Source organism: Miniopterus natalensis, chromosome 4 (assembly GCF_054644295.1).
Source record: "Miniopterus natalensis isolate mMinNat1 chromosome 4, mMinNat1.hap1, whole genome shotgun sequence".
Lineage (NCBI taxonomy): Eukaryota > Metazoa > Chordata > Mammalia > Chiroptera > Miniopteridae > Miniopterus > Miniopterus natalensis.
The window spans coordinates 37,713,764-37,736,502 of record NC_142084.1 but is presented as its reverse complement, the minus strand read 5'-3'; the positions used below and the strand labels follow the sequence as shown (position 1 = coordinate 37,736,502).

The following is a 22,739-nucleotide window of genomic DNA, read 5'->3' as shown; positions in this document are numbered from 1 at the left end:
TAAAGACAAAAAAAATCATTAAGTTGAACCATTGTAAGCCGGGACTGTCTGTATTTTAAAACTGGTATCATTTAGAATCATTGGCACATAGTGATCATAAAAGCAGACAGACTTTCAATTATTTTAAAATTTTATTAAATTTTTTGGAGTGATATTGATTAATAAAATGATAGATTTCAAGGGTACAATTCTATTATTGTTTTTCAATTCTCTATAGACAATGCACCCCCTTGAAACTTACATTTGGGGCTCCCATAGCCAGCCCTCACTACAACGCTGTTTGCGAGTACTCATGCCTTTGGGCACATTTTATATTTGTTTTTGGAAATAAAATAAAGATAACTAAGGAATGAAGTGCATCCTTAGGAACCAGTCAGCTCTGCTGAGAAAACAGTGTGACTTCATGGGAAACCAAGTTCCTTCAACCAGGGGAAGTCTGAAGCCCAAACAAGTGTCTCTAAGAGAAATGATCTCTTGGTGGTGACAAGGGTTAGTTTATACTTTGTCTTCCCTTTCCTGGGTCAGAGTTCAAAAGATCTCTCTGTGAGGATAAAGAGTTCCTCTGCTTTGCAAACCTACTCTCTCTTACCAAAGGAAAAATCCCTTTTCCAATGCCCATGTCACCCATCAAAATGCCACTCAAATGAAAAGCAGGTAATAGCATCACAGAGATAACGTCTGACTGTGGCTGCCTGTTAACTTTCTGTTTGCAGAGATGTTTAAAGCAATGCTATTAATAATGCTGTGTATAACAACTACTTTTATTTATTCATAATTACAGCATAAACATCTTACTTGTCAAAAGGAAAGGATTTTCTTTTCCTATAAAAAGATAATTAATTCAGACTGGATAAACTTAATGGTGCGTTTGCCATCTGGGCAAAGCAAACAAAACACCAGAATAGAATTGTGTGAAGAAAAATAACCAAAATATGAAATAAAAATATGTGCTTAAACTCTGTTTTGATTTCTTTAACTACAAACAATTTTCCGCCCCAAGTATTATGCTCGTGCTTATTTGAAATAAAATATAAAAGGCAATAGGGCATAGAATAAATACCCAGCTGAACATGGACAAAAGTTTCAGGTGATTTCTTTCTCTTTTGTTTTTTACACTTCAGTAACATACGCAAAATGTTTCACAGGCTCTGCATCTCTTCTCATCTGTACCCATGAGGGACAGAAACTCTTATAAAATAAAATAATAATACAGATAAAAGTGCATTGTGAACTTTAAAGAACCATAAGAGTGTGAGAGGGTTATTATTTCCATCAGCCTGGTGTGTCCTCAGAGAGCCACACGGGGAACTCTGACGTTATTAAATCAACTCAGGAAACTGAACTTGGCTGATGCTCATGATCTTTAATATCCTTGAAAAGGACGTGCTCATCAAGTGGAACCATCAGTGCGCCGACAACCCAGTCTCGCCTTTAGGCTCTTCCTGTCACTTATTCAGAAATATTGCTCCTTTCTTATCCTCTCCTTAAACACATCAGCCTTTGTCTCTTCTGAGCCTCTCCACAGCCTGACCCCACGAGTCCCTGCTTACACCAAGTGTACCTGCTTTCTCTCTCCACCCTGTTGCACCTGCCCTGCCTTTTTTCATGTCCCGTTTGAACTGTGCCCCCCCACTAGTCAGCACAGTGCCATCATTACACGTATCCTGGTGCCTTCCTTTGCCCCATATTTCTGGATGAGAAGGACCAGGCCTCCATCATATCACATGGTTCTCATTAAAATGTGATTTAGAAAGGCCTTCTTTCAAGAAGCCTTCCCTGTGTTAAGATGCTAACCATAGCTCAGTTCTGATTGTCTTCAGAGTCCAACGCTGGGCTTACATGTTGAATTTCGCGACCTTTTGTCTCTCACATCATAGGGATGGTAAACGGGTTTGTTGTAGTTGACAGTGAACAAACAATTACTTGTTGAAGTTGATCTTCATTAAGTGTTACAAGGAATTCATTCAATGACTACAATAATGAGGCCCAAGTAAGATGATGTTATAAAAAGTAATTTTATGATCCTGGGATTCAGTGGTAAGGAGATTTTGACTTCAACTCTTTTATGGATACTAGAAACAATGCCTCCTGTATTTTTTATACATGTCAGAATGAGTCTCTTTCTTTTAGAGTACAAAGCAAAATCCTTACCAGAGCCTATCAGACCAGATGATACTTAGCTTACCAGTTTATTTCAGTGCTTTCTCTGAGCCTGGCTGGTCTGGCCTTATGTCCACTCTTTGAACATGCCATAATCCTTCCTGATCCAGGTTCTGGAAGGCTGTTTCTCCAATTGATTCTTCCCACTTCCCCCTCTCCCAGATAATAATTAATTAAAATGTATAGTTGAACCCAGGTGTCACTGTCTCAAAGAAGCTCTCCTTAAGGTCTTGAACAAGTCTATGCCTCCCTTTATATGCTCTCCTGGTGCCCTTCATAGAACTGATAATAACTGAAAGAGCATTCAAGGGATTAATTTGGTAATATGACTTCCCTGCTAGAACATAAACTCAGTGAGGGCTGAGACTATGACTGTCTCATTCACAGCTTTATAAAAACTGAATGCACAACTTTCAATTCTGCTTCTGTGTAACAATTTCCTCTTCAATCCCTCTCAAACTTATTTTGAAATCCAGGACCGAAGACGTAAAATATCATGACTCTCTATTAATGATTCATTAATTTTTTTCTGTGTCCCATCAGACAGATTATACAACTAGGGACTTTCAATGAAGCTAAAGTTTACCTTGCATAATAAATTTTTAGTGAAAACGAAAATTCAGTCATCAGGCACACTCAAAAGCATGAAACTAAATCTCTATGGAAACGGGATTTCTTCTGGGCAAAATATTTATACATGACATGCATATGCTAACCGTGACTCACACGCGAATGCAGAAAGCTTACCCGAGCCTGCTATAACACAGATGAAGGAACAAAAATGCATTTTCTCATACTTCTCTGCATAGGAGGAGGAGAATATTACTTGATTTTTAAAGTATTAATTGATTTTCATATTGTATATGTCAGTTTTACCTTATGAGCCATTGAATTAGATGGCCATAAACAGTAACACTTCAAAACATAAGCTTCTCTCACAACAGCAGCAACAGCAGCGAAACAAAATAATTCCATTGACTCTCTGTTCTAAGAGAAAGAGTGAGAATATAAAACTAGACCTGTGACTGGGTTTTAAAAATCTCCGGGCTCACCAATTCTGTCTTGTTCCTGTTTGCATTTCCATGTCCTCTGCCTTCTAGTCCCTTTTGGTTATTCTGGGAGAAGTTAGAAATAATATTTTCTCATACAGTTTTTTCTGTCTCTGAAATAAAGAAAAGATAAGAATTTAATTTATCAATAGGACTTTGGACCATAAACCTGATTTTTATTAGCTTTATCTTTACTACTTGAGGTTCTAAGCCCATGGATTTGTGCTTTATTATATGACAAATGGAAAACACTTTCAGCATTTAGGGCAGCGGGTGAGACATGAACAGAGTATCTTTGTCTAGGCAAATGACATTGGGCTGGTTAATTACAGAGGACAGATCAAGAAGAAAAAACTTTGAAACAAAAATGAAAGACTGATTTTGTTAAGAATATAGGAATGAAAAATAAAAGGTAATGTTTTATATCATTACTCTGTTCTTAAGTTAGCGAAGAGTATTTTAAGAAGTTGCACATCTATGCCTTGAGTTTCTTAAGATTAACTGAAATGATCCATGTTAAGTAACTAATGGGAGAGGAATCCTAATTTTCAGGACGGACAAGTGCCAAATTTTAAACCCACCTGCCTGCTTATATAACCAGAATGGGTATTTGGTCACTATAAAGTATTAATGGTAATGTGACTGCCATTATGATTTTTCTTCCCCCATCCCAACAAACACTGAACAGAAGCTAACTTTTGTCTAAGGATCAGACTGGAAACTTAGAGTTTGAAATGGCACCTTTTCCCTACTTTTCATCATTAGAAAAGGTAGGGTGGGGTAAACAAAAGATACATTTTAAAAATTTCATCTCAGATGAAATTAAACACACGCGCGCACACACACACACACACACATACACACACAAGCAAAGAAACAACTGACACCTTCCAATCCCAACTTTAAAGTGTGGCTGCCAAATACTATTTGTCTGGACTGAGATCAGGGAGAAAACTGAGAGCCAACACATGAGCCTGAAAGTCAAATTGGATACAGATTTCTCCAAAACTATCTTGAAGAAAATTTTAAGCATATATTGATAAGGAAAATGAAATACATGAGCATGGATGGGGCACTGGGTGATAAAAGAATGTCGCAATAGAGAACCAGTTTGTACTGTCACATGGAGAGAAAGCACATTCATAAAAGGTCAACTCCTAATCTGCAGTGACAGTCTCTCAGTGAAGAGTCAGGAGAGAACTGGGTGAAAGAAATTTGTGATGAGACAAGAACATTTCATTTTAGTCATAGTTCACTAAAAGAGAGCTTGCAAATTTTAGACAGTATATTGAAACAATATACAATTATTTTGTGTCAGAAAATGTTGGCTCTAACAAATCAGTTAATTATACAAATATAGCCCAAAAATATGAAAATAAAGTACCTGTACTTGGGAGAACATGAAATATAAATATCATTGCAATCATTAGTTTTCTATATACAATCCTACTTGTCAGGGAAGGTTTTATGGCCACATTTCATGCCAGAAAGTTGCAGTTTCTTTCATAGCAGTTCTTTATGTGTCAATAACTAAGTTACAAAGGAAAGCCCTGGTTTCACACCTGGTTGCTCCTTTCTCATTGTTAGTCGGTTGGTCCTTCCTCTGGGTGCCACACCTGGTGAGGGAAGTGAAGGCTGGTAGTCAGTGGTCCGACACTGATTGGCACACACGTCTCCCTGAAGCAGAGGTCCCAGCCCTGGCAGCTGTTAAATAATTTGACTATAGCCCTCGAACAAATGCCCCTTACGTTCTTATAAGAAGTAAAACATCAGTGCAATTTCAAAGGATAAAATATGTATGCAATTTTATTCAACATTTTATATTATGCTACAAATATGTACAGTTTCAATAATAAGTTAAAAATAAATGTTCATAGACACCACGTTACTCAGTGCTATTTTTCTGCCTTCATTTCTAGGAGTTCATCTATTCCAAGACCCTGATCATCTTCTTGCTAGAAACACTTGTTTTGGCAGCACACTGGAAATGCAAAGTGTTTTGTTGCCTCTGAGCAATGGGAAGATGTTTACAAATAAGAGACACGCTGAAGAGGATCGCTGCAATCAAGAAATGCGGATGAACAATTGCACAATTTGTACAAAACTTTGCAAAAATTCTTCAACACTTTTTTCCTCCAGTTGTTCACATTCTTTGCATCCAGACTCAGTTATATTCTGCCAAATAAAAAGAAAGAATTAGAATGGAAAGTCTGATATGTTTCTTTCCTGGGATTATCACATCGTTTGAATCATATGGGGAGCTCTTGAGACATGAAAACTTGGGCAAATTAATATAATATTAGGAAGAACTGGGAGATCTGATGTGAGCTTATTTTTCTTATAATGGATTAAGGACATTGAAAAAAAATAAGCCATGTCTATCACACTATGGACTTCCTGCTTAGAGCCTTCAGTGCTTCCTAATCATCCACCCTGGAATGAAGTCCATGCCTTCCAGTATGGCACATAGGCCCTCCAAGACCTGTTCCTTTCTTATTTCTTGCATCTTTCCCCACTGCCTCAAACATTATGCCCTAGGAGCACTGAGCTCAGGCCTTCATCCCCATGCACAGGCCACGATATCAGACGCCTCATTGCCTTTACTATTTCTCTCTGTCTGTTCAACACTTCTTATTTCAGCTACTACTACTCACACCTAAGATTCTCAGCTGTTGTCTCCACTAGGATGTCCTTCCTGAACAGGTGAGCTCCCGTGAGTAGGCCAAATGCACCATCGCTACATTCTCAGAACCCCTGGTTTAGATTCTCCCTCACAGCACATCGCATATCGTATTGATGTTACAGAGTTTTATGCTGTTTACAACACTAGGCTCTAAATTCTTCCGGCAGAGCAAAGCTATGAATTTTTGTTTCCCTAGCATCCAGCACAGCACAGGGCCTTGCACATAGTATTCACGCAATCATTACTGGTTGAATTGAACTACTTAGGTGAATACCGTAAATCGTTGTAATTCAAACACAGTTTCACGATAACTAGAATATTCCAAATGCAGCAATCATAAATACACTTTTTAGAGATCATCTGAACCATGAAAGCTGTACCAGCAAAAATCAAAATTAGATTCTATATCCATTAAGCACTTGAAATTCAGATTCACCAATATTCATCAAGCACAGTTTCTATGCCAGGCACTGTCATATTCCATATAACGCTGTCCTATTTAATACTGAAAATAATCATGTCAGATAGGAAGGCAGACATATTAAATGACTCATTTCAGTTGACATAATCAATGAAATTCTCCACGTCCAGGTCTTCTGACTGTGCAGTCCTGCCCACTCCTTCCACTATATGTCCCACACTATGCCATGATGAGGGTGACTATGAGCATCGCATAAAAGAGTTGACCACTGATACTGTTATGAATTATGTGTTGCATGGGTCAGTTTTTCTTTCAGTAGGATAAAGATAACATACCACAAGAGTATTTTAAACATTAATATATTCATTTCATAAATATATTGACTAACTAGCATATGCCAGGCATTGTTCTGGGAGTTGGCATACAGCACTGAAAAAAATACAAAATATCTGCCCCCTTGAAGCTGACATTCTAGTAGGGAAACAGAAAATATTCATTAAGTAAAATACATAGTATGTCAGAGAGTGGGACATGCAGAGAAGGGGACATGGCATGCTAACGTGGACATGGGAATGCAATTGTAAAGTGACATCACTGAGGAGGTGACATTTAAGCAAAGACTTAAAGCAGCCTGGAATTCTCAGGGAAAAATCTGAGGTGTAGCTTAGGGTATTTGCACTTTGAGTTGCCTCCACCTGAACATACTCCCCGATGTATTCTTAAGGCTCATTCCTTCACGTCTTTTCCAAATGTCATCTTAGTAGGTTAACCTTCCCTAAAGTAGAATGCCAGTGCTTTATCTGTCTTTTTTTGGCATTGGACTTAGTGAGTAACTGACTTACTCATTTGCTTATTGATTGGTTTATTTATGCTTCCTCCCTCCTTAAGAGCAGAGACCATATGTATTTTTGCTCTCTGTTTTCCCGAGGGCCTACAAAGGGGCCCCAAAAGCATTTCCTAAATTAATGAATTATTATTATGTCTTCTTTGTTCATAAAACTTATTTCTATCCACTCTGCTTTGACCACTAGCATTTTGCCACGAAGGCCAAAATCTGTTGTACCTCAGGGCCTTTGCATAGCTGATCTCCCAGCTTACTGTGGGAGTTCCCAGTATTTGTCCTCCTGGAAGCCCATATTGTTCATGTTGCCTGGGATAGTACAAATTATTAATATTTAATGCTCAAAGTATTAATATTTTTATTATCCTTTTGCAGCATTTATAAGAAGACAGACTCTGACGTGAAACTGCTTGGGTCTAAACCCTGGCTCCCCATTTTCCTAGCTGCGTGAATTGGAGGAAATGATTCAAGCTCTCAATACTTCGATCTCTTCAAGTTCGAAACAAGGAAAACTGTCCCACAGATTTATTGTAAGGACTCAATGAATTACCACTTAACTCTTGAAGAACGGAGTCTGGCACAGAGTAACAACCCAATAAATGTGGATTACTATTATTCATGCCAAACTCTTAATTATGCAATTAGATTAATGTCTATCCACTGCACGTGGTGATAAACACCTTGAGGTTAGTGATCCGACTGGTTCAGCACTGTCACTCTCGCACCGAAGCACACTGCCCAGCACCATGCAGGACATGTTTGTTGAGTGAATCAACGAGTGGCTAAGGGTTTCGAGGCGCCACCCTGGATGCCACTCCAGCGGAATTAGCTCCCCCTCCCTTGGGAGGGTCTGCTGGTCCGTTATATCCGCTATATCCAGTCAAGCTAGAAACACCTGCTGTAACTGCACAACTACTGAGCAACTCACCATATTAGAAGATAAGCTGCTGTTTGCTAGGATGGTGAGGTTTTCGATCACCTGTCTAATGTCCACGTTATTCGACTCCTGCGAAATAACACGTAACTCCAGGAGAAAGCATTTCATCGCTGTTACTTTGCAACGGAGCTGAAAATAGAGTTACAAAGAACCGTTTTGAAAACAAACTATTCTCCCCTTTAGCATTTTCACATAGATGCAACTTTAATTTTTTTTAAAACATCAACCCAAGTATTTTATAAGGCAACACAATACCCCTAAGAAGTTTTATCAATAAAGAAGGATAGTGATATTTCGCAGATGAACCATGAAACATGGAAATCATGAGCCATCTTTCCTCACTGAGCACATTTCCTCTGTGCAGAGGCTGATGATACTGGCCTGAGACTCTGAAAACGCTAATAGCGAGAGTGGGGGAACTTTGGGGGCCGGGTTGCACTGTTAACATTTGACACAGCGGTAGCTGCCAATCAAGCTCCCCCTTCAAGTCCCCAAGTTTCAGAGGCAGGTGGGATTCCAAGAAACTTATTAGAAAAATCAAAGTAGGGTTAGTACCTAGTTAGTCAAATCAGAAACGTGCCTTTTAGGTATCTTAAAAATATGTTTTCCACAAGAATCACCTTAACAAAAAACTAAACTGAGAAGAAAAGAGGCCTTTAATGAACATCTGGGGGTTTGCCCGCGCGCTGCTTGGCTTTGTGTGCTCCGTGCCTTGCGCAGTGCCGGGACCCCGCAGGCCCCGCACAGTGCTTCCTGCAGGAGTGAAAGAAAGAAGGAGCCACTCCTGGGCCTGGTACTGGCATACAGGTGGTTTTACTTTCTGTGGTTTCAGTTACCCGTGGTCAACTACAGCCCAAACATATGAAATGGAAAATTCCAGAAATAACCAATTCATAGGGCATGGCTCTATGATCCTCCTGACATATCATCAGAAGGTCAACAGTTGGGTAACACTACGTCACAATGCCTCATCATTCACTTCACCTCGTCCTATCACACAGGCATCGAGTCATCTCAGGTCATCATAAGAAGGGTGACTACAGTACATTGAGATATGTTGAGAGACAGACCACATTTATATAACATTTTTACAGTATATTGTTGTAAGTGTTCTAGTTTGTTGTTATTTATTGTTGTTAATTTCTTACTGTGCCTAATGTATAAAATTACTTTAGCATAGGTATTTAGGTATGTACAGGAAAAAACACAGTATATATAGAGTTTGGTACTATCCATGGTTTCAGCATCCATCGGGGGTCTTGGAATATATCGTATCCCCCATGGATAAGGGGAGACTAATATATTCCTTTCCCCACACAGCAGCTTCTCAGGATCGAAAAGGTAAATGCCATCCCCAAGCTGATAATAAAATAAATAATAATTAAAATAAAATCATAAAATAAGACCAAGGTTTAGAAATGTTCAGTCACTTCCAAGGCTGTCAAGATTTAAATCTCATTGTCAATCTCAGCTTCTTTCTACAACCCATGAGTTGCAAAGTTATCTTCTATGCAAAAAAAAAAAAAAAAAAAAAAGCAGCAATCTCAGGATGCTGAGAGTTGGTGGTTAGTTGACTGCTTTCTACTTTGAAAAAATGCAAAGAAAAATGGAAAGCATGCTGAAGCCAAAGGTGGGAGACGATTTCTGTGTGCTCAGCACAATGCAAGTGGTCGATGAATATCTGTTTTTCCTCGTTTCTGGCTATGGCTTCTTTCCAGTAGTACTTAGAAATTCCTCATGGGGGCAAAAGCTTCTATTTCAAGGAAGTTCAATTAAGAAATAATAGAGAGGACTCACTGTTCTGAATAGTACATAATACGGAGTTTGTTTTATATGAGGTGAAGAAGTCAGGGATTTGTTTCTTGATTTTTAGGAACCAATCCAGAGGGAAAGGACCAGCAACATGACTGAAATTGTACATGCCTTAGGCAATGCCCGGGTATTGATGTAACAAGTTCAAGATTATTTTTGAATTTTGATAGGTTTTCTGGGTTGTGTTTGTTTCTCTTCTTACAGAAAAACCAGACAGAATCCTTTTCTGACAATTGCAGAGATTCGTGCAAAATATGAATCATAAATGCAGTTAAGCAATTTGTAGGAAATAGGATTAAAGATGGTAATATACTACAGCACTGGAAACAACTGATATGTTGGATACTTTTAAATCGAATCTATTAACTTGATTCTAGCATTTAACTGCATCATGATCTAATTGCATCACAAAATTATATAATATATTTTGTTTGACATTGATGGAAAAGGCTTTTATGTATTTCACAAAATAACATCGATGTAGCTCTTTGTTCCCAAGTCCTACAATCTCAATAATTACTTATAAAAATGCATTGATCATGTAAGAAAACACCAAAATTTAGATTTTAAAACTATACATTTTAGTAAACTTATAAATATATACTTCTTAGACTTTTGAAAACTAGAAAATAGAGAAATTTTGAGAAAATAAAAAACTGTACTCACATCAACATTGCTCTCAGTATATAAAGTGGCATCAATATGTATAGACTGAAAGGGAACAAAATTAGATAATATAAAAACCATGCACTGCTTTAGATATATTGAGAATGATCTACTGACAACATTAAATTAAGCTTTTTAAATTAAATTCTTTGAGATAATTTTAGATTCGTGTACAATAGTAAGAGAAAATACAGTGAGACCCTGTGTACCCTTCACAATTTCCCCGCAATGGTGATATCCTACATAACCACAGTACAAGATTACAATCAGAAAATTACATTGATACGATCCACCTACCTTGTTCAGATCTCACCAGTTTAGTGTGAACTAAAGTGTGCGTAGTTTTATGCAATTGCATCAATGGTTCTGTATTTTACTTATTATAATTTTCATATTATATTTGGTTCCTTTTACACATTGTTATTATTCTGCTAACACTTTCTGATTTTTTCAGTTGTTTCAAAAATATCTGTAATTGCCTGTGGGTACATTTTTATGATGGCTGCTTGAAAGTCCTTGTCTAATAATTCTGACATCTAATTCATGTCAGTTTCAAAGTCTGTCTGTTATCTTTTCTCACTCAAGTTGTGGTTTTTCCTGCTCCTCCATATGATGAGTGATTTTCAATTGTATTCAGGTATTTTGGCCATGACATTAGGAGATACTGGTCCTGTTTAATGTTCTAATTTGGCCTGCAGCCACCTTGATTAGGTTTAGTAAGCAGATTCTGACCTGTTTGTGCGCTGGGATTCCAAGGACAGTTAAGTTTTCAGAATTGTTGTGGTGCTAATTTGGAAGGGTAGCACACTTAATGGCCCTGGGATTCTCTGGTCCCTGCTGTGTCACCCACTGGGGCAGAAGATACTTCCTTAACCACAGTTGTCAGTGGGCCCCTTTTCTTTGCCCCCTGCATCCTGTAGGTTCTCCCAGGCCAGCGGGTGGCTTTAGGTTGGAGAGGGGTTCTCTAGCCCACAGAATAGGGAGCCTTTCCCAGGGTCAGGCTATTCCTCTCGCAACTGCCACAAAGATGTCTGGTTTCTCTAGTAAAAAAAGTGAATCTCTGAGCTGTGGTGACAGAGAGCTCTTCATGCTAGACCACTTTTAAATTGAGTTTAAAGATCATTGGGATCTGAAAATTGTAAGTAAAAGTTTTCATTTAAGACTTCACAAGGCTCACTAATTTCTACAAAAATATTGTTTCAAGTGAGATTGCATTAAGACTGACAGCAAAACACAGGGACAGGCCTCCTCTACAGCAGTTATACCAGACAGTTTATGGAAAAATAGGTACTTACTTGAATAAGAGTTTCAAATTTTTTCAAATCACTTATTACATCATGCCAGTTTGCTTCTGTTTTAGGAAGACTCACACTGATACAGCTGAAAGCAAAACCAAAAAGTAAAGCATTTTGCATGACCATAGTACTGTTTTGATAAATACTAAAGGTGAAAGAGCAAGCTAGAATGTCTTATCCCGACCAGTGAAAAGATGAGTGTCCTCCTTGCCTTTGTGCATTCAACGATCGGCCCTGTGGATGAACGGAAACACCGAACACCTAGGACAACCCTGACGCTTTAAGCTAACTCGGGGGCTGACCAGCCTGGATTAGAGAAAAGCCTAAGTTGAAGGAATAACTTATAAAAACCAGGTGCAATTTATTACAATGAAATAAAAACAGCACCTAATGTGTAGTAGGGCTCAGTGAATGTTTTTGAATGAATTACTGTTTTAACTTTAAGTAGAGGTCCCATGAGGCTTTTAAGTCTAATAAATACATAAAATTCTTAAAATGAGCAATAATCATCCAGATGGGCGTGGCTCACCGGTTGAGCCTGGAGATTGAGGTTCGATTCCTGGTCAGGGCACATGCCTGGGCTGCGGGCTCGATCCCCAGTAGGGGGCGTGCAGGAGGCAGCCGATCAATGACTCATCACTGATGTTTCTATCTCTCTCTCCCTCTCTCTTCCTCTCTCTGAAATCAATAAAGATCTATTTTTTCAAAAATGAGCAGTAATCACTTTCACATAGTGATTTTGAATATAAATGTTCCCTTTTTAAAAAATGTTTTTATTGTGTGTTTTTTTAGAGAATGGAAGGGAGAGGGATAGCGAGATAGAAATAGATGTGAGAGAAACATCTTAGATCAGCTGCCTCCTGCAAGACCCTTATTGGGGACTGAGCCCAAAACCCAGGTGTGTGCCCTGACTGGGAATCGACCTGTGACCTCTTAGTTCCTGGGTCAATGCTCAACCACTGAGCCACATCAATGGGGCAAATTTAAATATTCTTTACAGTATATTAAACACACCCCTTTTATGCTGCGCATATCATTGCTATGCTTGCAGCCTAGACTGTAGCCCAATCTAGGCTGAGTGATCATATACTTATTAATGTTGGTAAAACAAAAGTTTAAAATCTGGATAAAAGCCACATAACTGACCAAATGACTATGGAATGATTCTTAAAGCTTCACGAAAAATAGTTGATAGTTGATGGATTTTCATAGAAGCACGAGAACCAACACTAATCTTTCCTGTGAGGAAGATTTATCTGTACAAATCTACAGTTCCTCACACCGTGAGATAAAGAGTAGAGGAAGGCTGAACTGAGTCAGATTATAGAACTATGGGGTGGCTGCTTAGGTCTAGAGCACAACGTATTAGTTGCATTTAAGAAAGAAAAAAAAAAGTTAATAGCCGTGGAAAAATATGAATGTTTGCTGGTTAATAGCCGTAGAAAAATATGAATGTTTGCTAGGAGAAAAAACAAAATGTCTAAAAAAAGAAAGAAATGCTTCCAAATGAACTAAGATAGGGTTCAAAGGATAGAAGTCAGTGGCAGGGAATAGATAAAAGAGTAACATGAGCCAGTCCTAAACGTCCATTTTTACTGCAATGAAAATCATGCAGGATATTCATAAGAAATGCACTTCCAAGTGTAGTTATATACCAACAGGTCTAATTTATCTGCAGGATGTTGATGCTCTTTTCTACACTATTAGGATGTAGGAATGCTCAGTGTTTACCAAACCTCCTCCGAGTCTCCATAATCTGCCCAAATGCTGACTACCTCAGGTGTAGGCAAACTGAACACAAATCAATTTCATAAAGATATTGAAGAAGAATGGTCATGGCCACTAGCATGATCATATTTATGCCTATAGATAAAATTACCCCAAAATGAAGACATGAATGCCAGCCTCAGTTAAAAAATGACTGTTCAGAAGTAAGCACAAATAGCACTGGATGGATGTACTTCTCAAATATGGTTTCTGAAAAATATAATCAGAGAAAATGGTTATTTTAGTTAAAAAGTGATATTTAAATTAGTTTATCATATTGTTAAATCAAAATTAAAGTTAATATTCCTTAACAGAATTAATAAAACTAGAATTTACTTGGTTTGCTCCCTCCCCTCCAGCTTTATTTCTTGTGGGCAAAAGTCTTTAATATGTTTTTAATACATATTAATTTTAACAAAATTTACAAATCTACTAATATCACCACTATTTTTTTTATTATCCTTAATCTTCCTCTCATCCTTCTTTCATTTTTAAATAGTTCAACATATTTTATACAGCACGGATTAATAACAAATTACTAATACAGGTTTACAGTTCTATATTAATTTCATGTAACTATATGAAATTAATTATAAACTAATATCATTTAGAGAAAAAACTGGATAGAAATGGAACCAACTGAAGATACTCTATGCCACCATGAGAGCCACTATCTAATAATTTTTCTTGGTGATTTAGAAATATCACCTGTTTTAGGACTTCCCAGAGTTTTGATACTTTTGTCTGCCTCTTTCATGGTGTCACAGCTTTAGAATTTCAGAGAGCTAGCAGTGTTGACTGTCATTTTAACCACTAAGATTGTGATTCATTTAGTCTATACTGAAAGAATGAGTAACACCCAGACTACCCAATTCACTGAAGAGATAAATATTTAAAGAACAATTGGGTGAGATAAGTGAAATAATACATTTATAAGACATGAAGAGCATATCAAGGTTGTTAATAGATAAGAATCCTATTATATTTACTTTCAAAATAAGAACAATCCATGTGTGAACAGACACCTGTTACATCCCAAGATCTTTAAAGAAGAGTCATATTATAAAATGTCTGTGATTTAAGTGACCTTTTAGAAAAGTCCATATAATATCTTCATCTAATTATTCTTACCGAAATTCTCATTACTCAATACCAGGGTAAATCCTTCAATATTGAAGAAGAGCTGGCTATGGCAATGGGTTTCCAGCAGCCATCCATCCAGAACACATCCTATGATAAAATCCAGGGAAAAGTATGATCCATTAAAAACACAAGTAAACTAGTGGGGGTGGGGGGCAGAAAGGGAAGGGAATTAATATTTATTGAGCACCTACTTTCCCCTGGGCACTCTATTAAATAGTCACCTAATAGATGCATCACATTTAATCCTTACAACAATCTTATGAGGTAGGGTTAGCAGCATTTGGTAAACTGCCCAGGCCCCACAGCAAGTTTAAGAACAGTTGGCTTTGAGACCAACTGAACAAAGTTTCTCTCTATCAAAAAAAAAAATTTTTGTAAAAATGTGTGTGTGTGTGTGTGTGTGTGTAATCCATGATGGTCAAAGAAAACCTGAAAAGGTAAAATATTCTAATCCTTTCTCTTTGGCTAAGACACAATGTGAACTATTAATATAATTAGTATCAATGATGGTAATATTAGACTATGTATTGCTTACCCAGTGCCTTCAGGTTTACAAAATTACTTCATGTACATTACCATATTTAATTCTGGCAATATCATTATGTGAGAGAAACTACTCTTACTTTACAGTGAAGAAATGGAGGTTCTGAGAGGTTCAGTGGTTTGCTTCAGGTAAATGTTGGACATGTAGCCACAGAAATTTTACCTCACAATCCAGGTTGGACAGGGAGAGGAGGGGTGCAAGGGTTTTCACAAACTCTGTGGTTGTGAAGTGTAGGCCCCCTTACTGTAGGAAGCACCTGGCCCACTCCAAGTGACTGATAAAAAGCCACTTCTCTCTGACAGTGCAAAACTGCCTCCAAACTGCTCTGATGCAAAACAGAGCTCAAGTTCTCTCACAGGCATTATCTCACTTGACTCTCACCAAAAACCTGGCAGAGAGAAGTGGCTGAAATCAGGTTCATTACTTATGAGAGGCAAATAAAGGGATGAAATAAATTGCCCATTTCCTTTTACATCATATTTTTGGAGAGCTGCAGAAGCAGTGTGTAACCCTGGAGTACAAATTTCACGTGGCCATAAAATGTCCTCGCACTTAGCATCTTTGGTTTGTCCTTCATTCAACTGGGTGCCTACATCTGGTGTTAAAACAAAAAAACAAGACTAAGTCCCAGCCGGACCCTTAGGGAGCTCCCAGAGCTCAAATAGGATGTTTGGGAATCTTGCGACTGGGTCACACTGCCCTGTGCTTGTTGACCTGCTAGCCTAGAGGGATGTCATTGCCCAGGGGTAACATATCTGGAAGACTGGGCAGACACATCAACACATCTGGCCAGTTCTAACAGCTTTAATTCTGCAGTAACTTGTAAAAAGAATTGTGAATATGTTACGAACATTCTACACCAGCATTATAGTTTATCGTGGTGACAAAACATAATCTAACACGATTGTTTTGTTTTAGTCTGTTTGTTTACTTGCCTAGTCACACATGTAAAATACATTTTAATAGACTTAGCAACAAAAGAAAAGTTGTAAGTATTGGTTTATGCGGTAGCAGTAAAGACATTTATCTATTCACTCAAAAACACTAAAGATGAGGGCAAACCAGGTTGAGTGTGGAGTATCGTGAATGTGAGAGCACAGCCACCCTTTACTGGAAGGCGGGTCGATGTGGAGGTGTAAGTTCTCGACTATGGCTTTCGTTTTTCGCAGTTAATTAGGACTAAAAGTCATCAGCAGAGAGTGAGGATGGGGAAGGGATGCTAGGGGTTGAGGACAGAGGACAGTAAAAGAAATCACCATCAAGACAAGAAGGAGAATAAACTAAAATTAGCAGGGGATGAGAGCCATGCCTATTGGAAGTCCACGGTCATGAATGGCCAGAAAGTAAAATTAGTCGGCATGCCCGTGTGTTTTCTCCAGCTAGATTAAGCTGCAAGGAACAGGTAGGCCTGGAATAGGTAGAAAATTGGACTTAATCATGGTTGCGTATGCCAGGCAAGTGCACACACGAGAGAGGCAGGGGACTGTAGAGTATATGTCAGGAAGTGCACGGGAGCTATGTCCAGGGAATTTTCTTTTCATTATAAAATTTCATGAAGGAAGTGTTATTAGAATCACACCTTCAAGATTTTAGACATGAGTTTTAAAAGGAAACAACATTCTAGGTGGAGGAAAGAGACTGAGCAAGAACATACACCAACAAATGCAGTGTGTATTCAGAGAAAAGCGAGTCATTTGATACCCGTCTGAAAGCAGTAGTGGGTAAGAGTGGACAAAACTGTTGCCCCTCTATAAAGCAGGAATTGGTAAACATTTTTTCTAAAGGGCCAGACAGCACATCAGGCTTTGTAGGTTTTGCAGGATCTGTAATGATGACATACCCCAGCTATTACAGAGTGAAAACAGCCATGGACAACACATGAATGAATGGGTATGGCTGTGTTCCAATACGACTTCATTCATCAGAACAGATGGTCGGTGCATTTGACCCATGCTTTATAGTTTGCAGACCTATGACTACTGTGGATCTCTTTATCAGTCCCATTTGAGTACAGCTGAGAAACTGATATCTTTAAATGCCTCAGACTTTCTTATCATTAGGGATACTAGCATTTTTCAGTAATTGCTTTCAAGCTGCTTTCAATTGACACCAATATAATGAAAATGTCAAATATAAAATTTCGTGAACAATCTGTGTTCACTAGTAAGTCTAAAAAAACATTATGAACTAGCTCAACCAGTGTGACTCAGTAGTTGAATGTTGACCCATGAACCTGGGGGTCACAGTTTGATTCCCGGTCAGGACACATGACCAAGTTTCAAACCTGATCCCCAGTAGCAGGCACACAGGAGGCAACTGATGATTCTCATCATTGATGTTTCTCTCTCTCTTTCCCTCTCCCTTCCTCTCTCTGAAATCAATAAAAACATATTGAAAAACAAAACACATTATGAACTATGTTACCATGGTTACTACTGTGATTTTAAACAATTAATTCATACAAATATAATATCTGAAGTTGGTATTTAATTCTCTTATAAGGCCACACACATTAATAGGGCCTATAAATCTCACAGTTTGTTGAAACAACAAAAATAAATGATTAGGTAGGATGTTTATTCTTTTAAAAATACTATTTCATGCAAGGTTTATAAAATATATGTATCTTAAATACATATATTTTAAATAAAATGTTTAAATTCTCAGGAATACTTAAAACAATACAAATTGCTTAATTATACTGAAATGCTTCCAAAGCAAATTGTAAACATTTATATATCTATACTGCCAAGGATAAAGGCAGTGATAAAACTTGGAGACCTTAGTTACCATGACTATTCAAAAATCATTAATTAAATAGATAGTATCATAAAAGGTAAATATAGGACACCTAGAAAGTTTATCATATAAGACAGACAATGATGCATATATGTAGCTAGAGGGCATATCTCTGAGCACAGTTCTATGTAGCAATATGTTCATGTGCTTTAAAAAAAAATTTTTATTGATTTTAGAGAGAGGAAGGGAGAGAGAGAGAGAAAAACATCGATGTGAGAGAGAAACATCGATTGGTTGCCTCTTACACACATCTCAACCAGGGATCCAAATCAAAACCTGGGCATGTGCCCTGACCAGGAACTGAAATAGCAACCTTTCAGTGCTAGGGGTGATACTCAACAGCTGAGCCACACTGTCCATGGTGATGGACTTTTTTTTTTTTTTTTTAATCATTATGTGCAAACATTCTTGAAAAGGTCTTGTGTGTTTTTGAAAAATGTTAGCTAGTACAATTCTCTAAGGCAGGTATAATGGACAGCTTCTCCAGAGAAGCACAGCTGTGATGTTTTGCCTTACTGTCCAAGAACAGTCAATGAGATCTGTTCCTCTAGCCCACTTCCCCAAAGTGCTGCATTCAAAACACTTGGGAAAGACAAAGAAATTCTTTCAAACCATAGTACAAAATTACAAAGAGCTGATAATTATGAGATAGGTCTAGAAATTCCAACACAGTATTGAAAAGGAATTCCCAAGAGAGAAGAGAGAACAGAGAGGAGGGGATAATCACAGACATGATAAAACAAAATTTCATAGAGGTGGAAAAAACACTAGGGGTCACACTGATGGGAATAAAAGGATAAGTGAAAAAAATGGTAATTTTAAAATAAGTTTCTTAATTCCTAAAGAGCACCATCCTAATAGCACCTATGGAATAAAATCAACAGGAATCAGAAAGAATCTGATCATGGTACTTATCAGACAAATAGAACAAATCTTCAAAGTCTAAGGGAAAATGATTTGAACCTAGAAAGCTATTAGTATTTGAGAAAGAGGGAAAAGAGCATTCCTTAACAACAGAACTTAGAAAGTGTAAGATCCACGGAATGTTTGTGAAATAATTATATTTCATTCCAGGAAATAAAATACATTCCAGGAAAATAAAAATGTTATCCAAGAAAAAAGATGAAAAAATGTGATATGTAAGGAAGTTTGAAGCATAAAAAAGTTAACATTTATACTTGGGTTTAAGTGCTTTTTTAAAACCTCATTCATTTATTTATTTTGCAAAAATGTGAGATTCTTGTGGTCAGAAATCTTGTTTACTCTTGTACTTCCGGCACATAAAAGCATCCATAATATATAATAAGCCCATATTACATGTTCGTTGGATTTTATTTTTAATTTCTTTACAACTACATTGTCCCCATTCTCACAACTACCAGCTTCTTAGCTGCACTTGCCTCCTTACCCAGCAGGTGTCCATCAGTCAATCATTTTAATATTATCCGACATAGCACCCTAAGCCTCCCCCACATTTCATCTTCCTGCTACATTTATTTTGCCAATTTCAAATTCCAAGCTGCAAGGTACTGCTGGAAAAAATGTGCCATTATAATTTCTTGATATAACCTCTAATGAGCCCTTTATACATCCTACAGCCTTGCTCTCTCTGATATCCTCCACCACACTTTTAATGTCAACTTTATTGAGGTATAATTTCAAGATAATAAAATACACCCATTTTACATATAGGATATGCAGAGTCTTGACAAGTGTATACATCCGTGAAATCAGCATCACCATGACTATAAAACATCTACAATCAAATTTCTCTGGTGCCAATTTACAGCCACTCCATTCTCAACTCCTACCACCAGGGGCAACCGCTGACCTAATGTGCACTTTTCCAACTAGCAGCATGGGGAAAAATCATGAATAATCTCCCTACGGAAAATGATGTGGGAAACGGAAGAAGAATATTCATGTTAAGATTATAATTTTAGCTGGAGAATGTGCAACATATTCACAATGGTTAATTGCAAAAATCAAAAGAAAAGTTTACTACAGGAAAAGAAACCCCTAGATATATCATTATAATTTCCAAACTAAAACGAAAGTGAAAATTTAACCTACCTAATGGACGGCAGTGGTAGGCAGAAAAGAAAAATTAAACAAAGGAGGCACAGCAAAAAATACACATAAAACATAATGTGGCAGTAGTCTAAACATACAAGTATATCCACCCACGCATGCAAAGATGTGATAAAAACTATGTCTGCTTACTAAAAGACAGATGCTTAGATTGTGTTTTATAAATAGGGAGAAAGGCAGAGATAAATTTTAAAATATGCTATTTATAAGAAATGGAACAAAAATAAAATGGTAGAAACAACAGTATGGTGGTTACCAAAGGGAAGAGGGGTGAGGGGGAAGGTGGTAAAGCGTAAAGGGGGTCAAATATATGGTGATGGAAGAAGATCTGTCTTTGGGTGGTAAACACACAATGCAATAAACAGATGATGTATAAAAAATTGTACGTTTGAAACCTATATAATTTTATTAACCAATGTCACCCCAATAAATTTAATAAAATTTTTTTAAATGGTACAAAAAACTTGGAAATGTAAGAAATGAAAAAGTATAGTAATAATAGTACTAGACTAATTAGAATTCAAATAAGTATTAAGCTATACAAAAGATAATGCACATTTATAAAAGTTACAGCCTACAACGAAATATATTAATCATGAATCTCCATGCACCTAACAATATAGCTTCAAATTATATAGAAGAAAAATAAGAAGTTATTAAAGATTTTAAAACAGTTTTCAGAAATTTATACATAAACAAAAAATGAGTAGGGCTATGGTCTGTGTTACGCAAGTAAGCTGGCTCTCAAAAATAAAAATAAAAACCACACTGATTTGTAACATTTGCCAATTTCTGTTATGTAAATACCCTACCACACTGATTTCAAGCCAATGGTTTAACAACTGGTTCACAAAGTGCCTGAATATTTAACCACTGGCTCTCACAAGCCAACTAGAGCTGATTCCAGCACACACAATAAACAAGGTTTTATGTAGTATATATGTATATTGGGTAAAATATATAGGGATAGAAGAAAACATTCTACCTTACAGAAATAGCACATTAAAAAATGAACACATCATACATTCATAAAATGTTGTCAATGACCTAGACAAATAATGTCTACATATTAAACCTAAATAAAAGTTTCAAAAAATTACAAAAATCTAAAATCATACTGACACATTTTGTGATCACAAATCAGTATCAGTACATTAGATTATAGAATTGAATAATATTGAATTACAATAGTACCAATAATAATGAACTGAAAATCAGTATTAAGCCCTGGCTGGGTGGCTCAGTTGGCTGGAGCACTGTCCTGTACACCAAAAGTTTGCAGGTTTGATTCCAGGCCAGGGCACATACCTAGGTTTCGGGTTAGATCTTGGTCAGGGTATGTATAGGGGGCAATCAATCCATGTTTCTCTCTCTCTTCCCCTAGCCCCTAAAATCAATAAACATTACCCTCAGGTAAGGATTTAAAAAATCAATAATAAAAGACTAGAATTTTTTTTTTAAATCTATCCACTTATACGTGAAACGTTAACCTTTTAAATAATGCTAATATAAAAGAAAATGTCAACCTGAAAATTCTACTTTGTTAAAAAATACTTGTTGAATATGGCAAAAGCATAATCACAGAGAGTCCTATAGTCTCTCATAGAAAGCAATTAGGTTGAAATGTCTTATTATGCATTAATCTCAAGAATCTATAAAAATAAAGAAAATAGAATAAAGTATTAGTAAAGATAAAAGCAGAAGTTAATGAAGTAGGAAAAGTAATTAGTAAAATTGAGAGATGGTTCTTTGTAAAATAAATCTGATCAAAACTAAAAAGGAAAGAAAGTCTCAAATTATATATATTAAAAATGTAAAAGGGGCCATTATTACTAGAATAATTTTTATAAATTACATGTTCATATAAATCAATTTGAACATTGACTTTCTAAGAAAATATATATTATTAAAATAGACTCAAAAAGATGGAAGAAACCTGATTGAAGATTAGTCTAAATATATGTAATAAAAAGACTGATTTATGAAGGTTTTACCAAACCTTCAAGGAACTAATAAATCCTTCTGGTAATATAAGATTATTTTAATTCACAGGCACACAAATCTGATAGCAAAACTAAGTAATCATATCCTAAGAAAGAAAACTATATAGCAATTTCTTACATGAACATAGGTGCAAACTTCTACAATAAAATATCAACAAATTTCATCAAGCAGTATGTTAACAGAATAAAATTACATGACTGAATAGGTTTTATTCTTGAAATGAAAGGTTGGTGACCATCAGGAAGTTTATTAGTGTATTCACTACATGAAGAAGTTAAAAGAGAAAAGTCATATGAATGCCTTAGCAGATGGGGAAAATATGTGACAAAATTCAGCATAAGTTCTTTTAATTTTCAGCATAAGTTCTTAAAACACAAAATGTGGAAATATTCTCCACCTGATAAAGAGTGTGTTATACAAGCCACAGGATTCCCCTCTGGAGCCATTCTCACTAAGCATAGGTACAGCATTAGGAAGCACACAACCAGGGCTGCCAGTCAACACTAATGTGGTCACAGCTTTGTGCC

General features: G+C 36.9%; 1 protein-coding gene across 2 annotated transcripts in view; it reads right to left on the bottom strand.

Annotated features, from left to right (window-relative positions):
* Positions 1-4,998: 4,998 nt before the first annotated feature.
* IL15 (interleukin 15) overlaps positions 4,999-22,739 on the bottom strand; it is a 38,697-nt gene continuing 20,956 nt past the window's right edge. The window contains exons 1-6 of one of the 2 annotated variants that reach the window (XM_016206874.2): positions 14,763-14,848; positions 13,744-13,841; positions 11,865-11,949; positions 10,570-10,614; positions 8,083-8,220; positions 4,999-5,384 (exon numbers count right to left, since the gene is read on the bottom strand). In XM_016206874.2, the coding sequence (XP_016062360.1) occupies positions 5,274-5,384; positions 8,083-8,220; positions 10,570-10,614; positions 11,865-11,949; positions 13,744-13,841; positions 14,763-14,774 (489 nt within the window). In that variant the 5' untranslated portion in view covers positions 14,775-14,848 and the 3' untranslated portion in view covers positions 4,999-5,273. Of the gene's footprint in view, positions 5,385-8,082; positions 8,221-10,569; positions 10,615-11,864; positions 11,950-13,743; positions 13,842-14,762; positions 14,849-22,739 lie in introns of those variants that run through there. The other variant, XM_087815954.1, reaches the window with a different exon arrangement.